This window comes from Sinohyriopsis cumingii, chromosome 18 (assembly GCF_028554795.1).
Source record: "Sinohyriopsis cumingii isolate HCF-2022 chromosome 18, ASM2855479v2, whole genome shotgun sequence".
Taxonomy (NCBI): domain Eukaryota; kingdom Metazoa; phylum Mollusca; class Bivalvia; order Unionida; family Unionidae; genus Sinohyriopsis; species Sinohyriopsis cumingii.
In genome coordinates, this window is record NC_142978.1 from 100,054,311 (window position 1) to 100,076,217 (window position 21,907).

The 21,907-nt window shown below is 36.0% G+C and overlaps 1 protein-coding gene across 5 annotated transcripts in view; it reads left to right on the forward strand.

The window, feature by feature from the left end:
* LOC149777584 (neurofibromin-like) overlaps positions 1-21,907 on the forward strand; it is a 295,420-nt gene that overhangs the window by 242,836 nt on the left and 30,677 nt on the right. For all 5 annotated transcript variants that reach the window (XR_016416190.1, XM_089942205.1, XM_089942202.1 and 2 more), the window contains 11 exons: positions 652-713; positions 2,118-2,232; positions 3,144-3,224; positions 6,040-6,180; positions 8,852-8,978; positions 10,154-10,241; positions 11,623-11,666; positions 13,392-13,514; positions 15,316-15,431; positions 19,330-19,563; positions 20,689-20,789. Coding sequence is in view for 4 of the 5 variants with exons in the window: in XM_089942205.1 (XP_089798331.1) it covers positions 652-713; positions 2,118-2,232; positions 3,144-3,224; positions 6,040-6,180; positions 8,852-8,978; positions 10,154-10,241; positions 11,623-11,666; positions 13,392-13,514; positions 15,316-15,431; positions 19,330-19,563; positions 20,689-20,789 (1,232 nt within the window). In the remaining variant the exon portion in view is untranslated. The remainder of the gene's footprint in view (positions 1-651; positions 714-2,117; positions 2,233-3,143; positions 3,225-6,039; positions 6,181-8,851; positions 8,979-10,153; positions 10,242-11,622; positions 11,667-13,391; positions 13,515-15,315; positions 15,432-19,329; positions 19,564-20,688; positions 20,790-21,907) is intronic.

A 21,907-nucleotide genomic window follows, 5' to 3' on the forward strand; every position in this document is an offset into this window, starting at 1 on the left:
GTTCAGGTTGGATCCAACTGCAAACTGCACAGACCCAGATATGTCATTGCATAATGCACTGGCAGATCAAGGTCTGTGCAGTTAGGACTGATGAGTAAAACAAACAACATCAACTCAGATTCAGCCAGTGCATTATGTGATGGCAGATTAGTTTGTTATTTGCTGTTGAATCCAACTTAGGGGCGTTATGTATGTTATATTAATATTGAACGTTTGCCAACTCATCATAAATCACTAAAGTTTAGTATTGTTGAACTGTGAGGAAATTCAGTAGTATAAGAGATAATCATATAGTGCCCCTTTGGTTGTAAAGGCATCAAGATTAAACATGGAAAATAAAAAAAGCAAGGCATTCACAGTTTTTTAAGAGTGGGATTTTCATATGCTGTACACAGCAGATAATTCTTCTCAAGAATCTTGCCTTTCTCATCACTTATTCTTGATAAAACATCGATGTTAATAGTATTTATTATGGTTAAGCCTACTAAGCTAACAAAAGAATGTCTGCATTAAAACAGGCACTTTTGGTTTTTATACACTTTTTGGCAGAAATCTTGTTAAGTCTAGTTTGTTTTATCCTTGCAAGAACTTTGACCTGAACAAATTTTTGCTGAATTCATTACTGACATTTTACTTGCAACTTTCTTCCAGGCGTGCATGAAAGATATCCCAAGCTGTGATTGGTTGCAACAGTGGACTGATCTGGCTAGAAGGTATACTTTTTGTCATCATCCCTCAACAAACTAAAGCCTCTTACTGAGTTGAATAAGAGAACAAACAAATGTGAGTGAGAGATGGAGAACGTCCACAGTAACAGTCTGTGGTTACAACCTGTTTTTATTTTGATTGGATATGCATTAAAAAAATTGCCAACTGGAGCAAGATATACAGTTGGGAGTATCAAGTTTTTTCTTGTCCTGTAGTTTGTAAAAGTTAAGAGTTAATAAATTCGTATAAGTTAACATCAGTATGATCTCATTTATTCCAACTTCTCAGAGCACACCATAGACATTTTGAAAAAATGTGAGGTTGGATGAATAGCTTGAATTTTACCAGATCTTCAAGCTTTGAAGACAAAACAGATCAATGAAAGAAACAAACATTTTGGATGAAAATAAGATTGGGATGAATGTAGCTCTACTTTTAAATAGGTCATGGGATGTGTGTAGCTTTCTTCAAGTTTGACCGCTCCGGCGGCCTAGTGGTTAGAGCGTCCGCCTCGGATGTGGGAGGTCGTGGGTTCAATCCCCGACCGAGTCATACCAAAGACTTACAAAAATGGTACTAAGAGCTTCCTCACTTGGTGCTCAGCATTAAGAGGTCTGTGACATGATGCCCCAGTGCTAGGCATCACTTTAAACTGCCACACTGCAGACATCGTAGCGATATGACTGAAAAATTGTTAAAGCTATGTTAAAAATCGAAAAGTTTTTGTGACATACAGATGAATAAAGAAACAAAAATTTAGAATCAACAGGACTGGGATATTGTTTAAGTAATGGCTGTAATTTTTATACTTGTCCATCCTGGCATAAATTTAATATTAGTGGAAATGATGCCTATCTATGATCAGCTATTGAAATAGAAAACTTGATCAGACTTTTTTTTAAATCACTGAACAGAACTGGGCCAAATTTAACAAAAAGCATCTCAACATGAAGAGGTTACATGTTTGTACACACTGGGCTGATCGTTCCTCTAATATGGCAGCTGATGATCCTAGCATTACCAAAACCTTGAAATGATTTTTAACACTGAACAGAATTTGATCAAATTTGACACTGATGCTGATTAATTGTAAGACATGGCTTTCATTACTGAAAATAGAAAAATATATATTTTTTCAAATTGATCTTGGGAAGCTGCTTATCAGAATCCTGAAAGAGATTGTCCTGGCAAAAAGACCTCTAAGGATGAGCAAATGATGCTATTGTGCCAATCAACAAATTTGATACTAGAGGAAATTTCTACAGAAAGCATTCTACACAGCCATACTTCCTGGTCCACTGTTCATGCATTTGGATATTAGGCAGATGTCAGTAAGGTGAGCAGTATAAGGCCCACTTGTGTATCTTGTTTTACTTGTAGTTTTAATGATATGAAATATGTTTTTCCAGATTTGCATTCCAGTACAATCCAGCCCTCCAGCCAAGAGCCATTATTGTGTTTGGCTGCATCAGTAAGACTGCAAGCGACTCTGAAATCAAACAAATGCTCAAGATCCTCATGAAGGTAAAACATTTACAATTTCACTGACCAATACTTGACTCACATAACACTCATCCTGATGAAGGTAAAACATTTACAAGTTCACTGACCAATGCTTGACTCACATAACACTCATCCTCATGAAGGTAAAACATTTAAAAGTTCACTGACCAATACTTCACTCACATAACACTCATGAAGGTAAAACATTTACAAGTTCACTGACCAATACTTGACTCACATAACACTCCCCGGTCGAGTCATACCAAAGACTTACAAAAATGGTACTAACAGCTGCCTTGCTTGGTGCTCAGCATTAAGAGGTTAGTGTTAGGACTGGTCGACCTGGTGTCAGGACAGTGTGACTGGGTGAGACATCATGCTACATGTCTGCGGTGTGATGCCCCAGTTCTAGACATCACTATAAACTGTCACACAGCAGACATCATAGCAATATGACTGAAAAATTGTTAAAGCTACGTTAAAAATCAATATCACACACACGCACACATATCACTCATCCTCATGAAGGTAAAACATTTACAAGTTCACTGACCAATACTTGACTCACATAACACTCATCGACATGAAGGTAAAACATTTAAAAGTTCACTGACCAATACTTGACTCACACAACACTCATCCACATGAAAAACACATGAAGGTAAAATATTTACAAATTCACTTACCAATGCTTGTTGTCTTGCATCACACTTGGCATCTCTTCTGGTTGAAACCCCAAATTTTGTATTCTAGAATAGAACAAAATATGTTTTTAAAATTTCCTTCATATATTTACTTTCCTTTTTATTTTTGGGGGGAGGGTGGGTTGTAGTAGGTTATATACAAGAGGAAAAGTACAGATTAAAGCAGTTTTTTCATGTCTTTGAATATGTTTCAACTGCAGCAGTTACTTTGCCTTTTCATCTTTGCAGGCACTAGAGTCATTCCAAGATCTGATATTAATTGAAGCAATTGTCATGTGTCTGACCAGATTGCAGCCCATGCTTAGATCAGTAAGTATTTGATCACACTGTCTAAAACATGGAGCAATGTTTTTGGCGATAAACAAAGTAAAATCCTGTTTTTTAAAAAGTTATTGTGTTGGGTTGGAAAGATCAATTACCATATTTGCTGGCCTATAAGTCGATACTTTTTGACCAGAAAATCTGGGGTTCATTTTCATATGTCATGTCATTTTTAGAATGTAAAAAAGAATTTTCTCCAAAAGTAAAAAAAAAATAAAGTGTAAAAATGTCATTTTGGGGAAAAGATCATGTACGAAAAATAAATGACCCGACATTGAGAAGGATTTTAGAATATTTATATGATCGTCGATATTAAATTCTTGTACATAAGATGTAACTGTGCATGCATTAGTAATATACATTCAAATTTGATTACATATATGTACATTCGAATAAACAAGTTGGAAAATGCATAACCATGGCAAAGATAGGTATTCCATCGCATATTTCTTCTTGTACCACGTGATCAAATAAAATATGCCATGATATTAAAGAGAGGTCTCATAAAGATTGTAATCTGTATGGATTAGTTACATGATGATTGTGATGTTACTCGTGTACAAGGGCTATACCATATTCCATTATCAATGATGCCTAAGAACCATGTGACTTTGCAGTGTTATTTACATGATAATAAAATAAATGCTACAGCTGTGATCAGGTCATCGAAGCTGTGGTCAGATCTTCAAAGCTCACACCTATTTGAGAGCAAGATTCAGCAGACCAGATCAAATTAGTGAGGTTACCAATAGGGAAATGAGGATACCCATAGCATATTGTGAATATAATACAGCGTAATGAAAGGAAATGCCATATGCTTATTCATGTAAATTTCTCAACCATTAACATCTTTTGTACTTGCGGACAGAACTGTCAGCAATTTAACAGCTTGCATGAGCAAAGATCGAAGCCAATTCCTCCTAACAACAGGAAGTGTACATAAACTTACTAAAAAAGGATAGTCTTATTTGTTGGGAAAAGAAAATCACAAAATGACACAGCATGCTATGTGTTCATTCTTGGGACTTAACCTAATTGGAGTCTGTATGGATATAAATATTGTGAATATTTAAACATTGAAACTGAAGGAGTATGGTATGTATTTAATAGTTTCCATGTACTATTTAATGTATTACTGTTTGCTCTCTTTGACAAAACATTGTCAGAAAGGTACAAAATAGCATGAAGAAGAGTTAAAATCTCTCTCTTTCTCTCTCTCTCTTTCTCTCTCTCTCTCTCTCTCTTGTAGGGGCATATTTTATTTTGATCACAAGGTGCAAGAAGAAAAATGCAGTGAAATACATATGCCTCTCTCTCTCTCCTTCTCTCTCTCTTGTGGCCCCGAGTGGCCAAGTGGTCTGAAGCGCTCTCCATTACAGATCACTGCCATCTCACCTCTGCCTGCGTGGGTTCGAGTCTCGGATTCAGCCAATGTCGGTATGTGAGAAAGCTTGCCAGTAGCTTCTCTTGAGTCGGTGGTTCTTTCCAGGGTTTTCCCGGGTTCTTCCTCCACCATTAATACTGGCCGCCATGTATGGCCTATCATGTGCTGAGAAATGTCGTTAAACACTACAACAACAACAACAACAACAACAACTCTCTCCAAAGCAAAACTATGAAAAAAGCATTTTAGTATCAGTACTGCAATTTATTGTTGGTAATCTGAAATAGCATATGGTGGTGCCAGTAATGTTCTTGAAACCAGAAGTTACTATAGTTTCATTCCACAAAGCATCACAAATTTTATCATACCTGTAATAAAGGTAATTATTTTCATTAAATGTAGCCACAAGTACATAATTCGTTTAAAATACTTTGTGTGAAAAAAATAAGCTACTTTTAGTTATATTTAGTAATGCTGACCTGAAAATCTACTGAGTTACAAATATGATAAAGTTTGTGATGCTGTCTGAACAAAATAAGCAAAGATGAGGCCAAGGTATTGGTTGGGCCTCAACATATACTCCACATTGATTTATATATGGACGAAAGATGGAAAATTTACAAAATTTGCAAATTTGACTTATACTCTGCATTGACTTGTTGGCCAACAAATGCAGTATCGTGCCAGTTTTGTAATCTTTGTTTTGTGCAGTTAGTTGAACATTTTGTGGAATAACATATAGGGAAGTATAAATAACATTTAATGGAGTAACATATAGTGGGCAGTAAAATAATACTGGCCACCACATATAGCCTTTAATGTGCTGAAAATGGCATTAAATCCACAACAACAACAAAAATGACATTTTGTGGAATGCCTTATTGCAGGTATTTCTTGGGTATGTAACATTTTGTGGAATGCCTTATTGCAGGTATTTCTTGGGTATGTAACATTTTTGCTGTGTTTGGTTCAGAAATTAGTGTTTTGACTAGCTCAGTTTTGCAGTTGTTGGTCTAGAGAGGTTGTAATAATTAAGGTGGGTATTTTTGACATTTTGAGACGGCTACACCAATAAACTGTCTCCACACTAAAAATTAATGCCATATGTATTTCCTTGTTCTGTAGCTTCTTTGCACAACAAAATCTCTTTCAAAATAGTATATCAGTTTGATGTTTAAAATAATTTTAACATTTATTTAGTAAATTATGTAAAGTAATTTTATGCACAGAAATTTCACTATTTGATAATAAGTTTTAGTTGTCTTGGTAAATTTCTTGTATTAGTATGATTTTTGTGTCAATTACATGATATGCCTGTTTTGTTGTTGTTAAATGTAATGGACAGGTAAAAAAAATGTCTTTTATTTCATAATGGATGTTAATGCAAATTAGGCAATATAAATGGAATTTACATTGCAGGACTCTCCTATCCACAAATTTCTGTTCTGGGTCGCCATATCAGTACTGCAGTTGGACGAAGTCTCTCTGTATACCTCTGGTTTGGCACTGTTAGAGCAGAACCTTCATACCTTGGATAACATGGGCCTCTTCGATACAGAGGTAGATAGTCACATAGCTTATGTGCTGATATTAGCAATTTTAAAACTTTTAATTTGAATATTAAACTAAAAAAAGAACTAGATGTTGAGCTGTCCATATTTGTTAAATTGGTGCTTTTGTTGACCAAGTTACAAAGCAGTTCTGGCTCATAGATGATATCTGATCAGAAGTCCTTCTATATGTCTGGCATCAACACCGACCTTTAGATTTGTGTTTAACAAATTTTCTCAGATACCAGATACAGTTGCTTGTCATTACATACTTTGGAGTGTGTGTGTGTTTGGTTATGGATATCTATATTTTTTGTAAGTCCTGGTACATGATTTTATCTGTTTTTTTTAAATAATTTTGTTCTTGGCTGTAAATTCTACACAATATCTTTAGTTACCTGATACTTGACTTGAGAATTTAGTAAAACATAGGATCTATAAATAGATGCTTACTTATGTGTTGACAGTTATTAATAATAATTTTAATAATAAGACTTAGATGGTACTTATGGTTTAATTTGTCATTGCTTTAGACATTTCTAGAATAATTCTGTAACTTACCATTGGTTGGACTAGGTCACATGAATATGCCATGTTGACACGAGATGAGTAGTGTGTTCTGTCATGTGGGATCTATTGTAAAATACATTCGCAATAGACAATGTATATAAAGAGAGAACTAAGCAATCACTCTGACTGTGTAGTCATTCACATTTCTTGTGTTCCTGTTGTGCTTAAATGTTTTATGTTGTTTTTAGATATTATTCGAGAGGAAAAAATTTGTTTGGACTGTTCAGTGGAAATAGAAAGTGCTCATTATTTGGACAGTAATTATTCTGGAACTGTTATAAATTATTTGGAGGAATTCTAGATAATGCCATCTTGACAGTGTCATGTTTCCTGGAGGAACAGTACATTTCTGGTTTTTAAATCTATAAGGAACTTTCCATTTATTTAGGGCTTTGATAGACCTTTATAAGAATTAGTTTGGATTCACTTCATAATACTGCAAGTTCCTTTCTCATTTTCATTTATAATTCAATAATGAAATTGTTTCTAAAGTTTTACAAAACTTGTTGTTTTTTTTTCTTTCTTTCTGATACTTAGTTTGACCATAGAGTTGTAACAACACACACATGCTTTATAAGGACTACTACAGATATAAGTGATATTGAGGTCACTGTGACCAATATTCTTCATGGTTTGGTGAGTTCTTACCTTTGCATTTAGCTAATTTCTCTATATTATGGTTTGCATTTAGCTTAGTTTCTTGGAACTATTGCTTGCAGAGTCATGATGTATCTTAGGGATAAAGATGCACCAAAAGGAATACTACACATTTCAGTAAAAACTGGGTTGCTGACCTATATTTCACATCCCATCTCATCTCTGCGTGGGTTCGAGTCTCCAGCTTGGCCAGTGTGGGTACATGAGAAAGCTTGCCAGTAGCTTCTTGTGGGTTGGTGGTTCTTGCTGGGGTTTATCCAGGTTCTTCCTCCACTATTTATACTGGCCACCATGTATAGCCTATCTTGTGCTGAAAAATGGCATTAAACCCTACAACAACAACAACAACTTATTTCACACACTTGTCCTGCTGTAACTTTTTTTTATTAACTCTGTTTTTCAAACATTATTTCCTCTTGAGTTATGAAGAGTACTACACCCTCAAGTCAAAATTAGATCACTGACCTATGTTTATCACTCCAGTAATCTACATGAACCTTTGTGCTTAGCTCAGCTTCTCAGACACTTGCCACCAGTCATATAACTTGATATATAGATGCCTCATGAAAAGTACACTTTGATCATAACTAAGTTGCTGTGGTTTATATTTTTAGCTCTAGTTAATTGCATTACCTTTGCATCTTACTTCAGTTTCTCACACACTGCTGTTACTGCAGTGTTTTAACTTGGTACATGCTATGCATCAAAAGAAATACTACAACTCGACACAGGATGGTGATATGGCCATACCACCATTGCCAGTTTTCATGTCATATTTTTTCTCCCATGCATTAGTCAATTGCAAAACATGGGTCCCATTTTCAAGCAATGGTGATGGCAGAAAATAAAGTATTTTGGTTTTTAATATGTTTAAGTTTTTCAAAGTCATGTATGATCAGAATGGCTTTTTTGTTGAAACGTGTTTATTTATTCATCGACAATAAAATATCCTATTTTCAAGACCTAATATTGGGTAGATTTGTAAAGATAAAACAAACTACTTTTGTGTTTTTGTAAAACAGTTTTACTCCCAGTCCATCCAAAAAGTTGTCAGAAAATCCAGGAAGAAAAAGAAATTGCTAATACATGTAAATTTAATTTAAAAATATAAGCAGGTTAGCTGCCCAAGTATATAAACATGCATACCAAATTCTGTTCATCTGAGACAGTCATTTTCTGGATAATCTTACTTACAAGATTAACACAAAAGTCCAACTTTAAAAAAGCAAAAGACAAAAACCTAATCAGGTCATTTATACAAATTTCATTTGTCTTCGTCAAGTGGTTTCTACATAATCATTTCAACAAGCTTGACTGAGATGGCCTGATAGGTGTACAAGTAGACAACCAGGAATAAAAAAAGATACCCTTGTATCATTTGCGGTGGGGGGGGGGGGGCATCTAAAAAGTAAAATGATGATAATGCTAACAGGATATCACAATAACTATTGCAGTGTCTAGAAAAGATAATGATGGAGACCAGGGACCCATTACAGTGGCATTTCAAGCAGCTGGACCATGCCATGGGACTCAGCTTTAAGGCCAACTTCAACTTTGCCTTGGTGGGACATCTTCTCAAAGGTAAAATTCAAATAAAATTGTTGTGAATATGAACACTTGTCAGGATGAAGCGCATTTGTTGTACTATTTTCAGATGCAAGTTTTGGTTATTACACATATGCAAAAGTTTTATTTTGTTGATTGAGTTTAAAAAAGGATGCTCATATGCTGCCTCTGCTTAGAGTTTTGGGTTAGATTGTACTGATAAAGGCTGTCTTAGAATATTATACTGACAAAGGCTGTCTTAGAATATTGTAACTGACAAAGGCTGTCTTAGAATATTGTACTGACAAAGGCTGTCTTGGAAGATCGTACTGACAAAGGCTGTCTTAGAATATTGTACTGCCAAAGGCTGTCTTAGAAGATCATACTGACAAAGGCTGTCTTAGAATATTGTACTGACAAAGGCTGTCTTAGAAGATCATACTGATGAAGGCTGTCTTAGAATATTGTACTGACAAAGGCTGTCTTAGAAGATCATACTGATGAAGGCTGTCTTAGAATATTGTATTGACAAAGGCTGTCTTAGAAGATCATACTGATGAAGGCTGTCTTAGAATATTGTATTGACAAAGGCTGTCTTAGAATATTGTACTGACAAAGGCTGTCTTAGAATATTGTATTGACAAAGGCTGTCTTAGAATATTGTACTGACAAAGGCTTCTTAGAAGATTGTACTGACAAAGGCTGTCTTAGAATATCGTACTGACAAAGGCTGTCTTAGAAGATTGTACTGACAAAGGCTTCTTAGAAGATTGTACTGACAAAGGCTGTCTTAGAATATCGTACTGACAAAGGCTGTCTTAGAAGATCGTACTGACAAAGGCTGTCTTAGAAGATCATACTGACAAAGGCTGTCTTAGAAGATCATACTGACAAAGGCTGTCTTAGAATATTGTACTGACAAAGGCTGTCTTAGAAGATCGTACTGACAAAGGCTGTCTTAGAATATTGTACTGATAAAGACTGTCTTAGAAGGTTGTACTGACAAAGACTGTCTTAGAATATTGTACTGACAAAGACTGTCTTAGAATATTGTACTGACAAAGAATATCTGAGAGTATTATGAATAGAAGACGTCATCAGTTACTGGGCAGGTTTCAGCCTGTTTGTCAAAGGCATTGGATTAACAATTCATTTTTTATATTATTCTAGAAAAATTTATTTCTGAATGCCAATTTTTCTCTTCTTTGCAGGTTTTAGACATCCTTCACCAACAACTGTGTCAAGAACCATACGGGTCTTGAATCACCTACTCTCCATCACAGTCAAACCATTAAACAGGTCGGTGTGCTTTCTTCATCTTTCAGTCAGAATGACACATAATAAAATAAAAGGACATAGAAATTATTCATTTTTATAGCAACAAGATATTACCTGCTACTAGTGCAATGCTTACCCTTCCCAGGATGCCAAGCCCCCAGTCAGAGCTAAATATTACCTCTTCCAGTTAGTAAATTATAGGCCCAGTATTGGAACGAACATGATCCCAGTCTGATTCCTTAGTCATAAACAACATGTAATACCTTCACAAACCCTAATTCATTGTCTCCCTCCTGGAAATGGAATTTCTGGGAGGATAATCCCTGTCATTTAGGAGCAGGAGTTTTATGCACTTTCCATTCTGATAGACTTGAACAAGTTCTCAGAAGAGCTGGTTGTGGCAGGTGCTTCCCTATCATTCAAGTCCCCTGCTACTTCCCACCTGTTGGGTTATGTGTTGGAAAAAGATGATGTTTGGACATTTGATAAGGCGCTATTAATTAACTGTCTTTTTCACCCAGACTTGTGCTCAAAGCCCTCAGGGCCTGATGACACTAACATTTTCTCCAGTCTGTAGAGGCTCTCAGGGTCCTACTATAGATCAGAGCTTCTCCTAGGGCTCCTGGGATCCAGAGTCCACCAGGTAGCAGTAAGAGTGGTCTTTCACCCCTTCTGTGTTCTGGCTGCTGGTCTTTGCCTACAGCTATCAGGTTCATTTCCATGTTTGGCCATTTAAGCCTTCTCCTTGGACTTATTTGCCTTGGAACTTCGGGCTTGAATCATAGTGATGATCACCTCCCATTCTGATCCCTTTTTGGCAGCCTTCTTCAGACTCATGAAGGAGGATTCATCAAATAAGATAGAAACCGCTGTCTTAATCAGACTTATGAAGGAGGATTCATCAGATACGATAGAAATTTCTGTCTTAATCAGTCTTGCTTATAATGCACCCCAGTAAAAGGCAGACTCACCTACACATTACACAGCATGGTTCCAAAGAACAGTGGTATCAAGTGGTATAAAGAGTGTGGTGCAGAGTGGTATAAAAAGTGTAGTACAGAGTGGCATAAAGAGTGTGGTGTATTGTGGTATCAAGAGTGAGGTATAGAATGGTGTAAAGAGTAGTACAGAGTGGTATAAAGAGTGGTGTAGAGTGGTTTAAAGAATGTGTGTAGAGTGGTATAAAGAGTGGTGTAGAGTGGTTTAAAGAATGGTGTAGAGTGGTATGAAGAGTGTAGTACAGAGTGGTATAAAGAGTGTAGTACATAGTCATATAAAGAGTGTAGTACAGAGTGGTATAAAGAGTGGTGTACAGGGTGGTATAAAGAGGGAGCACTGCCTCACAAAGCACCCAGATTCACATAGGCCTCTGTATTAGAATTTTTTCCACATTTTTTTTCAGGGATAAGTTTGAAGTGACTCCCCAAACAGTACCATATCTTGCAGGTAAGTGTCTTTTAATGTAAATAAAACATTTTAAAAGAAATTTCAATGTTTGTTTGTCATTTGTAAAATTTGTCCTAATTAGCAAAACGCAATTTTATTTAAAAATAATCTGGCATTAGTAAATATATTTTACCTTCCAGTACAGTTAAGTTTATGGAGAATTATTTTATCTTTGAATGACTTATTTTACAGATTTGATGCATTATAACATTCAGGTTATTGATGCTATATCGTGCTTGCAGACTCTGATACATTAATTTGAAAAGGGTTATTATGTATATTGATGGTTGCGTCTTTATTTGTATTTCCAGTGAGTTTTCTGTTTTACTGCTTTTTTGGCTAGCACTTTTGTTAATTATTTGCCAAGACATCTGGATTTTATCTCATTTTTTTAATCACAACAGTAACATGTTTAGAGAATCTCATTCCCCAAAATTGGACCACTCCGGTGGCCTAGTGGTTAGAGCATCTGCCTTGGATGCTGGAGGTCATGGGTTCAAACCCCAGCTGAGTCATACCAAAGACTTATAAAAATGGCACTAACAGCTGCCTCGCTTGGCGCTCAGCATTAAGAGGTTAGTGTTAGGACTGGTCGACCTGGTGTAAATAATGTGACTGAGTGGGACATGATGCTACATGTCTGCAGCATGATGCCCCAGTGCTGGACATCATAAACTGCCACACTGCTAACATTGTAGCTAAATGACTGAAAAATTGTTAAAGCTACGTTAAAAAATCCAAATCACACACTCACACTCCCCAAAATTGTCACAGAAACAAAGTTGTCACAGGAACATTCATGCAATAACAACATAAGATACCTGCTATAAAAAGGTGAAAATGTTTTTGTAACATAAGCATGTGGGTGGGGGTGGTATGGGGAGTGTTAATGGAACTTTGTTTTGTCACATTGTTATGGGGAGAGTTCATGGAAATTAGTTTTGTCACATTGGTATGGGGAGTGTTCATGGAAATTTGTTTAGTCATTGGTATGGGGAGTGTTCATGGAATTTTGTTTTGTCACATTCTTATGGGAAGTTTTCATGAAATTGTGTTATGGAACATGTGTATGGGGGTGGTAGTATAGGAGTGTTCATAAAATTGTGTTATGAAAGATAAGTGGGGGGGTATAGGTAGTGTTCATGGAATTTTATTTTGTAACACAAGTATGGGATTGTTGGCATTGGGAGTGTTCATGACATAGCATAAGTGTGTGGAGTTTTCATGAAATTTTGGGAGTTTTCATGGAATTGTGTTATGTAACATAAGTATGTGAAGTTTTCATGGAATTGTGTTATGTAACATAAGTATGTGAAGTTTTCATGAAATTTTGAGAGTTTTCATGGAATTGTGTTATGAAACATGTATGGGGAGTTTTCATGGAATTGTGTAATGTAACATAAGTATGGGGATTTCATGAAATTGTGTTATGTAACATAGGTATAGTGAGTGCTCATGGAATTGAGTTATGCAACACAAGTTCATGGAATTGTTGCTGCATTATAGTAATGATTAATGGACACTCATTTGCAAGCAGTGTAAATTCAGATCTGCTGTCAAATAAGATGTCCATCGATCAGGGTTTGTGTTGCATCTGCTATGATTTTAAGAGTATGGCATAGACCCTGATTGGTCAGCATTTGCACTTTTGTCTTGTATATGACTAAATATGGTAGTTAGTTTCAGCTTTCAAAGAAGTCTAAAATTCTCACCTTTTTTCTGCAGCGTTAGTCTCAGTGTCGGAAGAGGTGAGAAGTCGCTGCCATTTGAAACATCGGACTAGTCAGTTTATGATGACAGAGTCCCCATCAAGTGACAGTCTGAATTCTGACATGGCTCCTGCTACAGGTAATTAATCTCCCCTTACAATAACATATATTTAGATTCATCTAAAGGGAAGGAGTGCAATGTTACCCTTGTCTGTTGATTTGTTTAGAGGGAAGGGACATGCAGTGTTAGTTACCCTTGTCTGTTAATTCATCCATAGGAAGGGACATGCAGTGTTATACTTCTGGTTAACATTTAGCATGTAAAGGGTGTACATTTTTTTGCATATCAATTGATTCATCTCAAGGGAAGGAGCATCCAACATTACCCTTTTTTTATTGTTTCATCTAATTGAAGGGGCATGCAATGCTACCCTTGTTTGCTGATTCATCTACTTGAAGGGGCATGCAGTGTTACCCTTGTCTGTTGATTAATCTGATTGAAGAGGCATGCAGTGTTACCCTTGTATGTTGATTCATCTAATTGAAGGGGCATGCAGTGTTACCATCGTCTACTGATTCTTCTAATTAAAGGGGCATGCAGTGTTACCCTCGTCTGTTGATTCATCTGATTGAAGAGGCATGCAGTGTTACCCTTGTATGTTGATTCATCTAATTGAAGGGGCATGCAGTGTTACCATCGTCTACTGATTCTTCTAATTAAAGGGGCATGCAGTGTTACCCTCGTCTGTTGATTCATCTAATGGAAGGGGCATGCAGTGTTACCCTTGTCTGTTGATTCATCTAATTGAAGAGGTGTGCAGTGTTACCTTGTCTGTTGATTCTTCTAATTGAAGGGGCATGCAGTGTTACCCTCATCTGTTGATTCATCTAATTGAAGAGATGTGCAGTGTTACCTTGTCTGTACTTTTGGTTAAGATTGGCCTATTTATCACTTCAGCAGGGCATTTGTGATCCATGAATACATTTTCTTTTATCATTGAGATGCAGTTTATATGGTACATATACAAGTTTGTTAACAGTGAGGGTGCTGTGGGTGAGAAATTGTAAAAACCTTTTGAATTTAAGTGATTGATAATGTTGGATTCAAGGTTTTAATGATAAATGTTTCTTTTATGTGCTGGATGAAAAGCTGAAAATGTAATATCTAAATAAATAATGATCAGAAATTTGGACAGAAGGGCCCTTAAAAAGATTGAGTCACTAGAAAAGACATAATAGCTTGGACAGAAGGGCCCTTACAAAGATTGATTCACTAGAAAAGACATCATAGCTTGGACAGAAGGGCCTTACAAAGATAGATTCACTAGAAAAGACATCATAGCTTGGACAGAAGGGCCCTTACCAAGATTGATTCACTAGAAAAGACATCATAGCTTGGACAGAAGGGCCCTTACAAAGATTGATTCACTAGAAAATTCAGAGCAAGACATAGCTTATGCTCTCAAATTTAAAAAATACAATTAAAGTGCATGGCTTAATAATTAAAACCTGTGTAGATCTTGTGTAGTAATAAAACTAAAAACCCATGATTCAAAACAAGCTCTTCCGATTGCCATTTTTAATTAAATTATGGTAGAGCCTCTGTGTATTATTATTTAGAGTAATTTGTTGTTTGTTACTTGGATACAAGTAGAATGAATCTCATGTGTACAGTATGTACCCATATTAAAGTTGAATCCAGTTGCAAACAGCATAAACCCAAATCTGCCATGGCTTCATTTTCTGTCAGGTCAAGGTCTTTGCTGTTTGTTAGGACTAAATAATAGAACAAAACAACATAGATCCTGATTGATGTGATGTCAGATCAGGGTGTGTGTTGTTTGTAGTTGGATCTGACATGTATGTGAATATACTTGGTAGATCATAAAGTAGCAGTCAGTGTCTGAATGCTGTATAATTTATGGATTGTTCTGTTGCAGTTGCCTTGCCTGTAGCTGCTCCTCCAACAGCCTCAGCCCCTACTACAACTGTGTCTAGTGTTCCTCCAACACCACCCAGTGGTATTCCACCATCTAATGGTGTCAATGCAAATGCTGTAAGTATCTTGACAACAGGACACACATACAACATTGACACAACCTTACACCTCCAACTGCTGCATTGCAGAGTTTGAAATTGTTCTTTTTAAACTTGGGTACTTTCACAAATATGGGGGGAAAAAATTTAATGTGTACAATGGAGCAGTTAAGTTAAACATTATAGACATTGCAGAGATAAACAACAATAGTACTGCAGAAAGTGAATTCATAGAAACAGGTAAATGACTGGCACAAGAAAAAGTCAGTTGATAGTGCCAAACATCTGAAGAAAATTAAAATGGAAAGCCCTTATGCAAACTGGGAGTTAATGTGTGGATTCTAGAGCATACAGTCAGTGAAACAGAAGTTGGCACCACATCGGCACTGCAACCATTGGATGTTTGCATAAACAAGCTATTCAAGACAAATATGCATAAACAGTGGCATAAGTAGATAGTAGATGAGCCCAAAGAATTTACTAAGGCAGGAAATGTGAAGTGTTCTGGGATTGAGTTAGCATTTCAGTGGGTGTGTAATACTTGAGAGGACATGGATGGGACGAAGGATGATGAACACTTCATTGATTTCATTCAGGATAATCAGGTGAGGAATCTGAGTCAGATGATGTTTTTGATGACTGGATGATAGTGGAGTAATTCACAACTTTATTTGGTGACTCAGACGATGAAGATAAATTCTTGGGTTTTGAACCAGATCGTAATGACATTACAGGATACTGTGAACCATAAAAATGTTGACTTCAGTTTATTATAATGTTTTTGGAATTAATATGTTAGGTGATGTGATTTGCATCATTCTGGATTACCATTTTTATATACCTATATTGGACATAATTCAGTCCATGGATTTATTAAATGAATAAATTAAAAATGTTAAGTGTTATGGATAAAAGATAAAACATTACTTGTCAATTTATTTGTACATATTCAGCTCAGTAATGCAAATGTGCTTATTCTACATTGGTTTTGTCATTGTTTTTCCTATCTCTTTGTCTGTCCATCTATCCAGTTTGACTTGTTTATTTTTCCCCAGATGCAGCTCAGATACACTGACCTATTGATATGTTGCATAGTACATGTATGTTGATATGCTGCATAATATATGAATATTTATATGCTGCATAGTACATATATATTGATATGCTGCATAATACATGTATATTGATATGCTGCATAATACATGTATATTGATATGCTGCATAGTACATATATATATGGGGGCCCCGAGTGGTCTAAAGCGCTCTCCGTTACGGATCACTGCCATCTCACCTCTGTCTGCGTGGGTTCGAGTCTCGATTCAGCCATTGTGGGTATGTGAGAAAGCTTGCCAGTAGCTTTTCGTGGGTCAGTGGTTCTTTCTGGGGTTTTCCCCGGGTTCTTCCTCCACCATTAATACTGGCCACCATGTATAGCCTATCGTGTGATGAAAAATGGCGTTAAACCCTACAACAACAACAACAACAACATATATATATTGATATGCTGCATAGTACATGTATATTTATATGCTGCATATTACATGTATATTGATATGCTGCATAGTACTTGTATATTGACCAGCTGGATAGTTCATGTATGTTGATATAATACAGGTATATTTGTTTGGTGTATAGTTTATGTACATTAATATGCTGCATAATACATGTATATTGATATGCTGCATATTACATGTATATTGATATGCTGCATATTACATGTATATTGATATGCTGCATAGTACATATATAGTAATATGCTGCATAGTACTTGTATATTGACATGGTGCATAGTACTTGTATAACACATGTATATTTGGTGAACAGTTTATGTATATTGATATGATGCGTAGTACATGTATATTGATATGATGCATAGTACATGCATATAGATATGATAGATAGTACCTTTTTATTAACGAAGTAGCACCACTTTTGAGAGACTGCCCCTTTAGCCAGAGAAAAATTGTCTCTCAAGACAGGTGGTCTCTCATAACATGTTTGTAAAAAATAATAGGAATCAGTACCACATGTGTACAAAATGCTAGTGTTAACCTACAACAAAAAATAGGAATCAATACCACATGTGTACAAAATGCTAGTGCAATCTACAACAAAAAATAGGAATCACTACCACATGTGTACAAAATGCTAGTGCAGCCTACAACAAAAAATAGGAATCACTACCACATGTATACAAAATGCTAGTGTAACCTACAACAAAAAATAGGAATCACTACTGCATGTGTACAAAATGCTAGTGCAACCTACAACAAAAACGTGAAATTAGGAACATCAAGACTAGCTAAATAAGAAACGCCCTGATACAGTGATTTAGACCATGAGTATTTTTTTTCTCCAATTTAGCAATACTTGGAACATTTTGCAGTATTTAATTCCAAGTTGACCTTTGTGGCTACCTCTCAGGGTCAGCCAACGCCTACACTTAGAAATGGCATTGGAACTGCCGTCAGTTTCAGCGGCAGCTTTCTGCTGAAACCAGTCATGACCATAGTGCATGGTACTGTTAAACAATTCAAAGAAATTCTGCAGTGAGTCAGGATTGGATATTTCATTAGTAACCCATTTATATATATATAAGCCTCTCACAACCAGGAATACCACTGACACCAGACAAAACACCACTGACTCAACTGCAGACAATACATGAACAGTAAGTATGCCTATAACGCTTAACTTGAGCAAATGCCATTGCTTGCAAAAAAACCCACTTTCTATTACATATTCTAAATATGCTGAGCCACCTTCCATATATGCACTGCTCACCAACCAAGCCCCAGATAGTGACACAGAGGCAGTAATGCCAGATTTGCCATATCTAGGATGCACCTTCTGGTTTTGACTGCATATGTAAAGTTGGTCAGAAAATATTTTAAAAAACTTAAGTGTACATCTGAGCCTTGACCCACTGCCATGGGTACCAGAGGCAGAAGCCAAGGGTGACACCTGTTTTGCAAAGTTTCCCAAATGGAAACATAAATAACAGTTTTGTGAATTTCCACCCATGGACAACATAACTAGTAGAGTTTTGTGAATTTCCACTTTGTGGTGATTAGCAGATGGACAGATAGAGGGCATTACAGTATACATTACTAAAGTAAGAACCATGGCAACACAGTGGTTAAGGCATTGGATTTGAGGTGCAAGTTCCATAACCACCATGAAATCAACTCAGATAGGGTACATGTCCCAGTCATACAGACCCAGCTGGGGGTTTTCACTACCCAGAAATACCCAGCCCAGCTTGGTATCCAGACCAGGTACCTGGCAAAATTTCCCTACCTATCCATCCCTAGTCCTCAAGAAAGGCACTTTACCCTGCTTGCTTCGGCACAATATAACCTTCAAAGTGTTGCTGTGACACAAAACTCCAACCAACCTGAAATCGATTAAAGAGTAATGGTAACTAGACCATGAAATAGCTTTACACCTACAAACAAACAATTCTCTGATAGAAAATTTTCAACCAAAATTAAGTTCTTTGAAAGCATAAGTAATTAGTAATTAGAATTGTAAAAATTATGAAATCAAGTAGTAGTTTCTTATAATATTTGATATTGATAAAATGAAATCGTATTTGAGGTTATTAAACAGCCTTCTTCTGATTTTGATATTTAAATACAAGTGATTATTTGACAGGTTTGTTTAATTTTGATAAGAACAACTTGCAGTTCTTTTTGTGCATGCTGTAAATTGTAACATATAATTCTTCTCAACTTAAGCTTCAGTAATTTGTATCCATGATTTAGTGACTAGGGATTATCATCGGTTGTGAGGTTTGTACACATCCATAGTGAATATATTAATTCGGCTCCTCTGTCATTCTGCTCAAAAAGTCTGCTCAATAATTGTCTTCCTATTGTTTCAGAATGCTTACTGTTATATCATTGCCTTTACAGCAGGGTAACAGTCCCAAAGTGTGGAGAAGCCTAGACAATGAGCCCAACTCTCGCCCACCTCTCTCCCCTCGCAGTACGTCATTGCCCAGTCCTGGATCCAAGAAGGATGGTAGCAAGGGTGGCATTCCTCCTAGCCGCAGTGGACGAGGGTCAGTGTCCAATGAAAACAATGTTTTGCTGGATCCTGAAGTTCTCACTGACTACCCAACTCAAGTTCTAGTTCTTACAGTGCTGGTAAGAAGATTAAATTTTCTGTCTGATAATGCTAGTTTTGAGGTTGCTGTTTAATGTTATACAACTGATGAAGCAGAATAAGAAAAGTTTTTATAAATTTTAAGTAACATCATTTTAATAATCTGAAATGAAAATTAGTATAAACGTTAGTGTAAAGTGTCTTATTTTGAAACTCTACATTCACTTCTTCCTATGTTCACCATCGTTGAAGTATTCTGGCTGGAATATTCAGGTCCAGCTTAGACTTAATAAAAGCAATTCCAAGTATTTGGATGATTAAGATGGCTTTTGTGAATTGATGTAGTAACACTTTTTATGGATATGAATGGGATGAGGTTCAAGTTCTTGCAAGCAAGATTGACTTACATTTAATTGGGATATTGCAGAACAAATATTCTGCGGCTGCCAGTGGTAATTAGGGTTGCCAGGCAACTCAAATTAATATACCAGAACCATCTATGGAATGAAGAAGTAAAACAGAACAAAAATCTGAATATCATTTATTTGTAAACTTGTAACAGGATTCGGTCATGGTCAGAATTTCATAAATGAAATGATTAGTTATAGGGTGGGTTAGTTTAGTATTTCCCTGATGATTATTCTTGAAACAACAGCAGAAAATGCATGTAAAAGGAAATTGTCATAATAATTCCCCTAGTAATGTTTCAGATGTTAATGTAAAATTTACAGTGAAAGAAATTGTAAAGAAATATTATGGAGATTATTACAATAATAAAAAATACCTTAAATATTAATATCTATCAAGTTGTTTACCCCATCCGGTCCCGTGTAAATTAGAATCATTGAACCTTCCAAGCCATCAGTATTCTCATTTCTTTGATTAAATGAGGCTCAGATAAACCTTTATTAATGTCTGGTATGGATTTTATCATAGGTCTTGAAGCATTTGCCTTAGAGCGACACTTTAGATCATTCAGCCAAAGATGATTACACTGTTAGAGGAAGAAGTTTTGTATTCTTACTGTACATTGTACGTGTTTGTTGAGCTGGCAATAACCACTATTTAAACAAAGCAAGAGTATTGAAGGATTCATGTTCAAATAAATCAATAAAATTATCAAGAACAGGTAAACTGACTTTACGTGAATTTATTTATCATTTTAGGCCACTTTAGTTCGGAATACCACAGATGAGAATGAAGCAAGAATTTTATATGAGTATCTAGCAGAGGCCTCTGTTGTCTTTCCCAAAGTATTTCCAGTGATGTAAGTATGGACAGTTTTTATTGCCATTTTCTTTATAAGAGAATCAAATACATGAGCATTAAATCTTTTTTACGTGGCCCAGTCACAATATTGGTTTAATAAAAACCAAAATTGAATAATTTTTATGCAGAATTTTATAGGTTTTTAATGGAACGTGCCTTTTATTTTTAAAGACTTGTTTGAATGTTTTTATAAATAGCTTAGTTCTTAAGGTCTTTGAAGGTCTTTGACAGTTTGGGAAAAATGAGGTAGCATTTTCAAGGCCTTGAAAGTTTGTGGAAATTGAGCGGATTACCCTGAGGTCTTTAAAAATCTTTGAAAATTGAAGTAAACCCAAACATTTTAATTTCTTTCCTTAATCAGAAATAAAATTGTCCAATGGTTATTAGATTATGATGTAGTAGAGTTTTCCTGGTTTCTTTCTTTTGATTAATAATAGTTTGAATTCATCATTAAACAAGATTGTAGTATTTTGCATTCATTGTTTTTTCATATAACATAACTTGTATACAAAATCTTTGTGAAAATAGGTCTTGGAAATCTATGTCTGTGGTCTTTGAAAGTTTGGAAAAGTCTTTGAATTTATCATTCAGAATTCTGTATGAACCCTGAATAGTAAAGTGACCCTTCTCTACAATGCTCTTATGGGGAACCTCGGAGGCCATCTCAAAAATTTGTTTTCACCACTTCTTCTGAATGAACGGTCGTATTTGGTTGGTAAGAAATGACAATGGCCATTTTGGAAATCATGTTATGGCTACATATCCTATTGACATTATATGTTCTTATGCCGCCTAGTCAGTCTTAAATGGATATGCTGAGAATCAGAGCCTTCCGTTAGACTTGAAAGTGAGTTGCCAAAGTAAGTAGCCAAGTGAAAAGTTAAAGTAACTGGGTAAGTCATGCTGGTCCCGGCTGGTAAGGAAAGCCCTGGATATCAATCAGCGATCTTGAAAATCTTATTGCTGCAAAATGGAAAGTGTTGTCAGTATGGGGTTTCACCAGAAGACTTCTTACGATATCTTGTTGGACCTAAATGTCCTCTTACGTCTTGCTGCTCTGAAATGTGCCAGTCTGTTGTCCACTTTGGCCACCATGCCAGTCTGTTGTCCACTTTG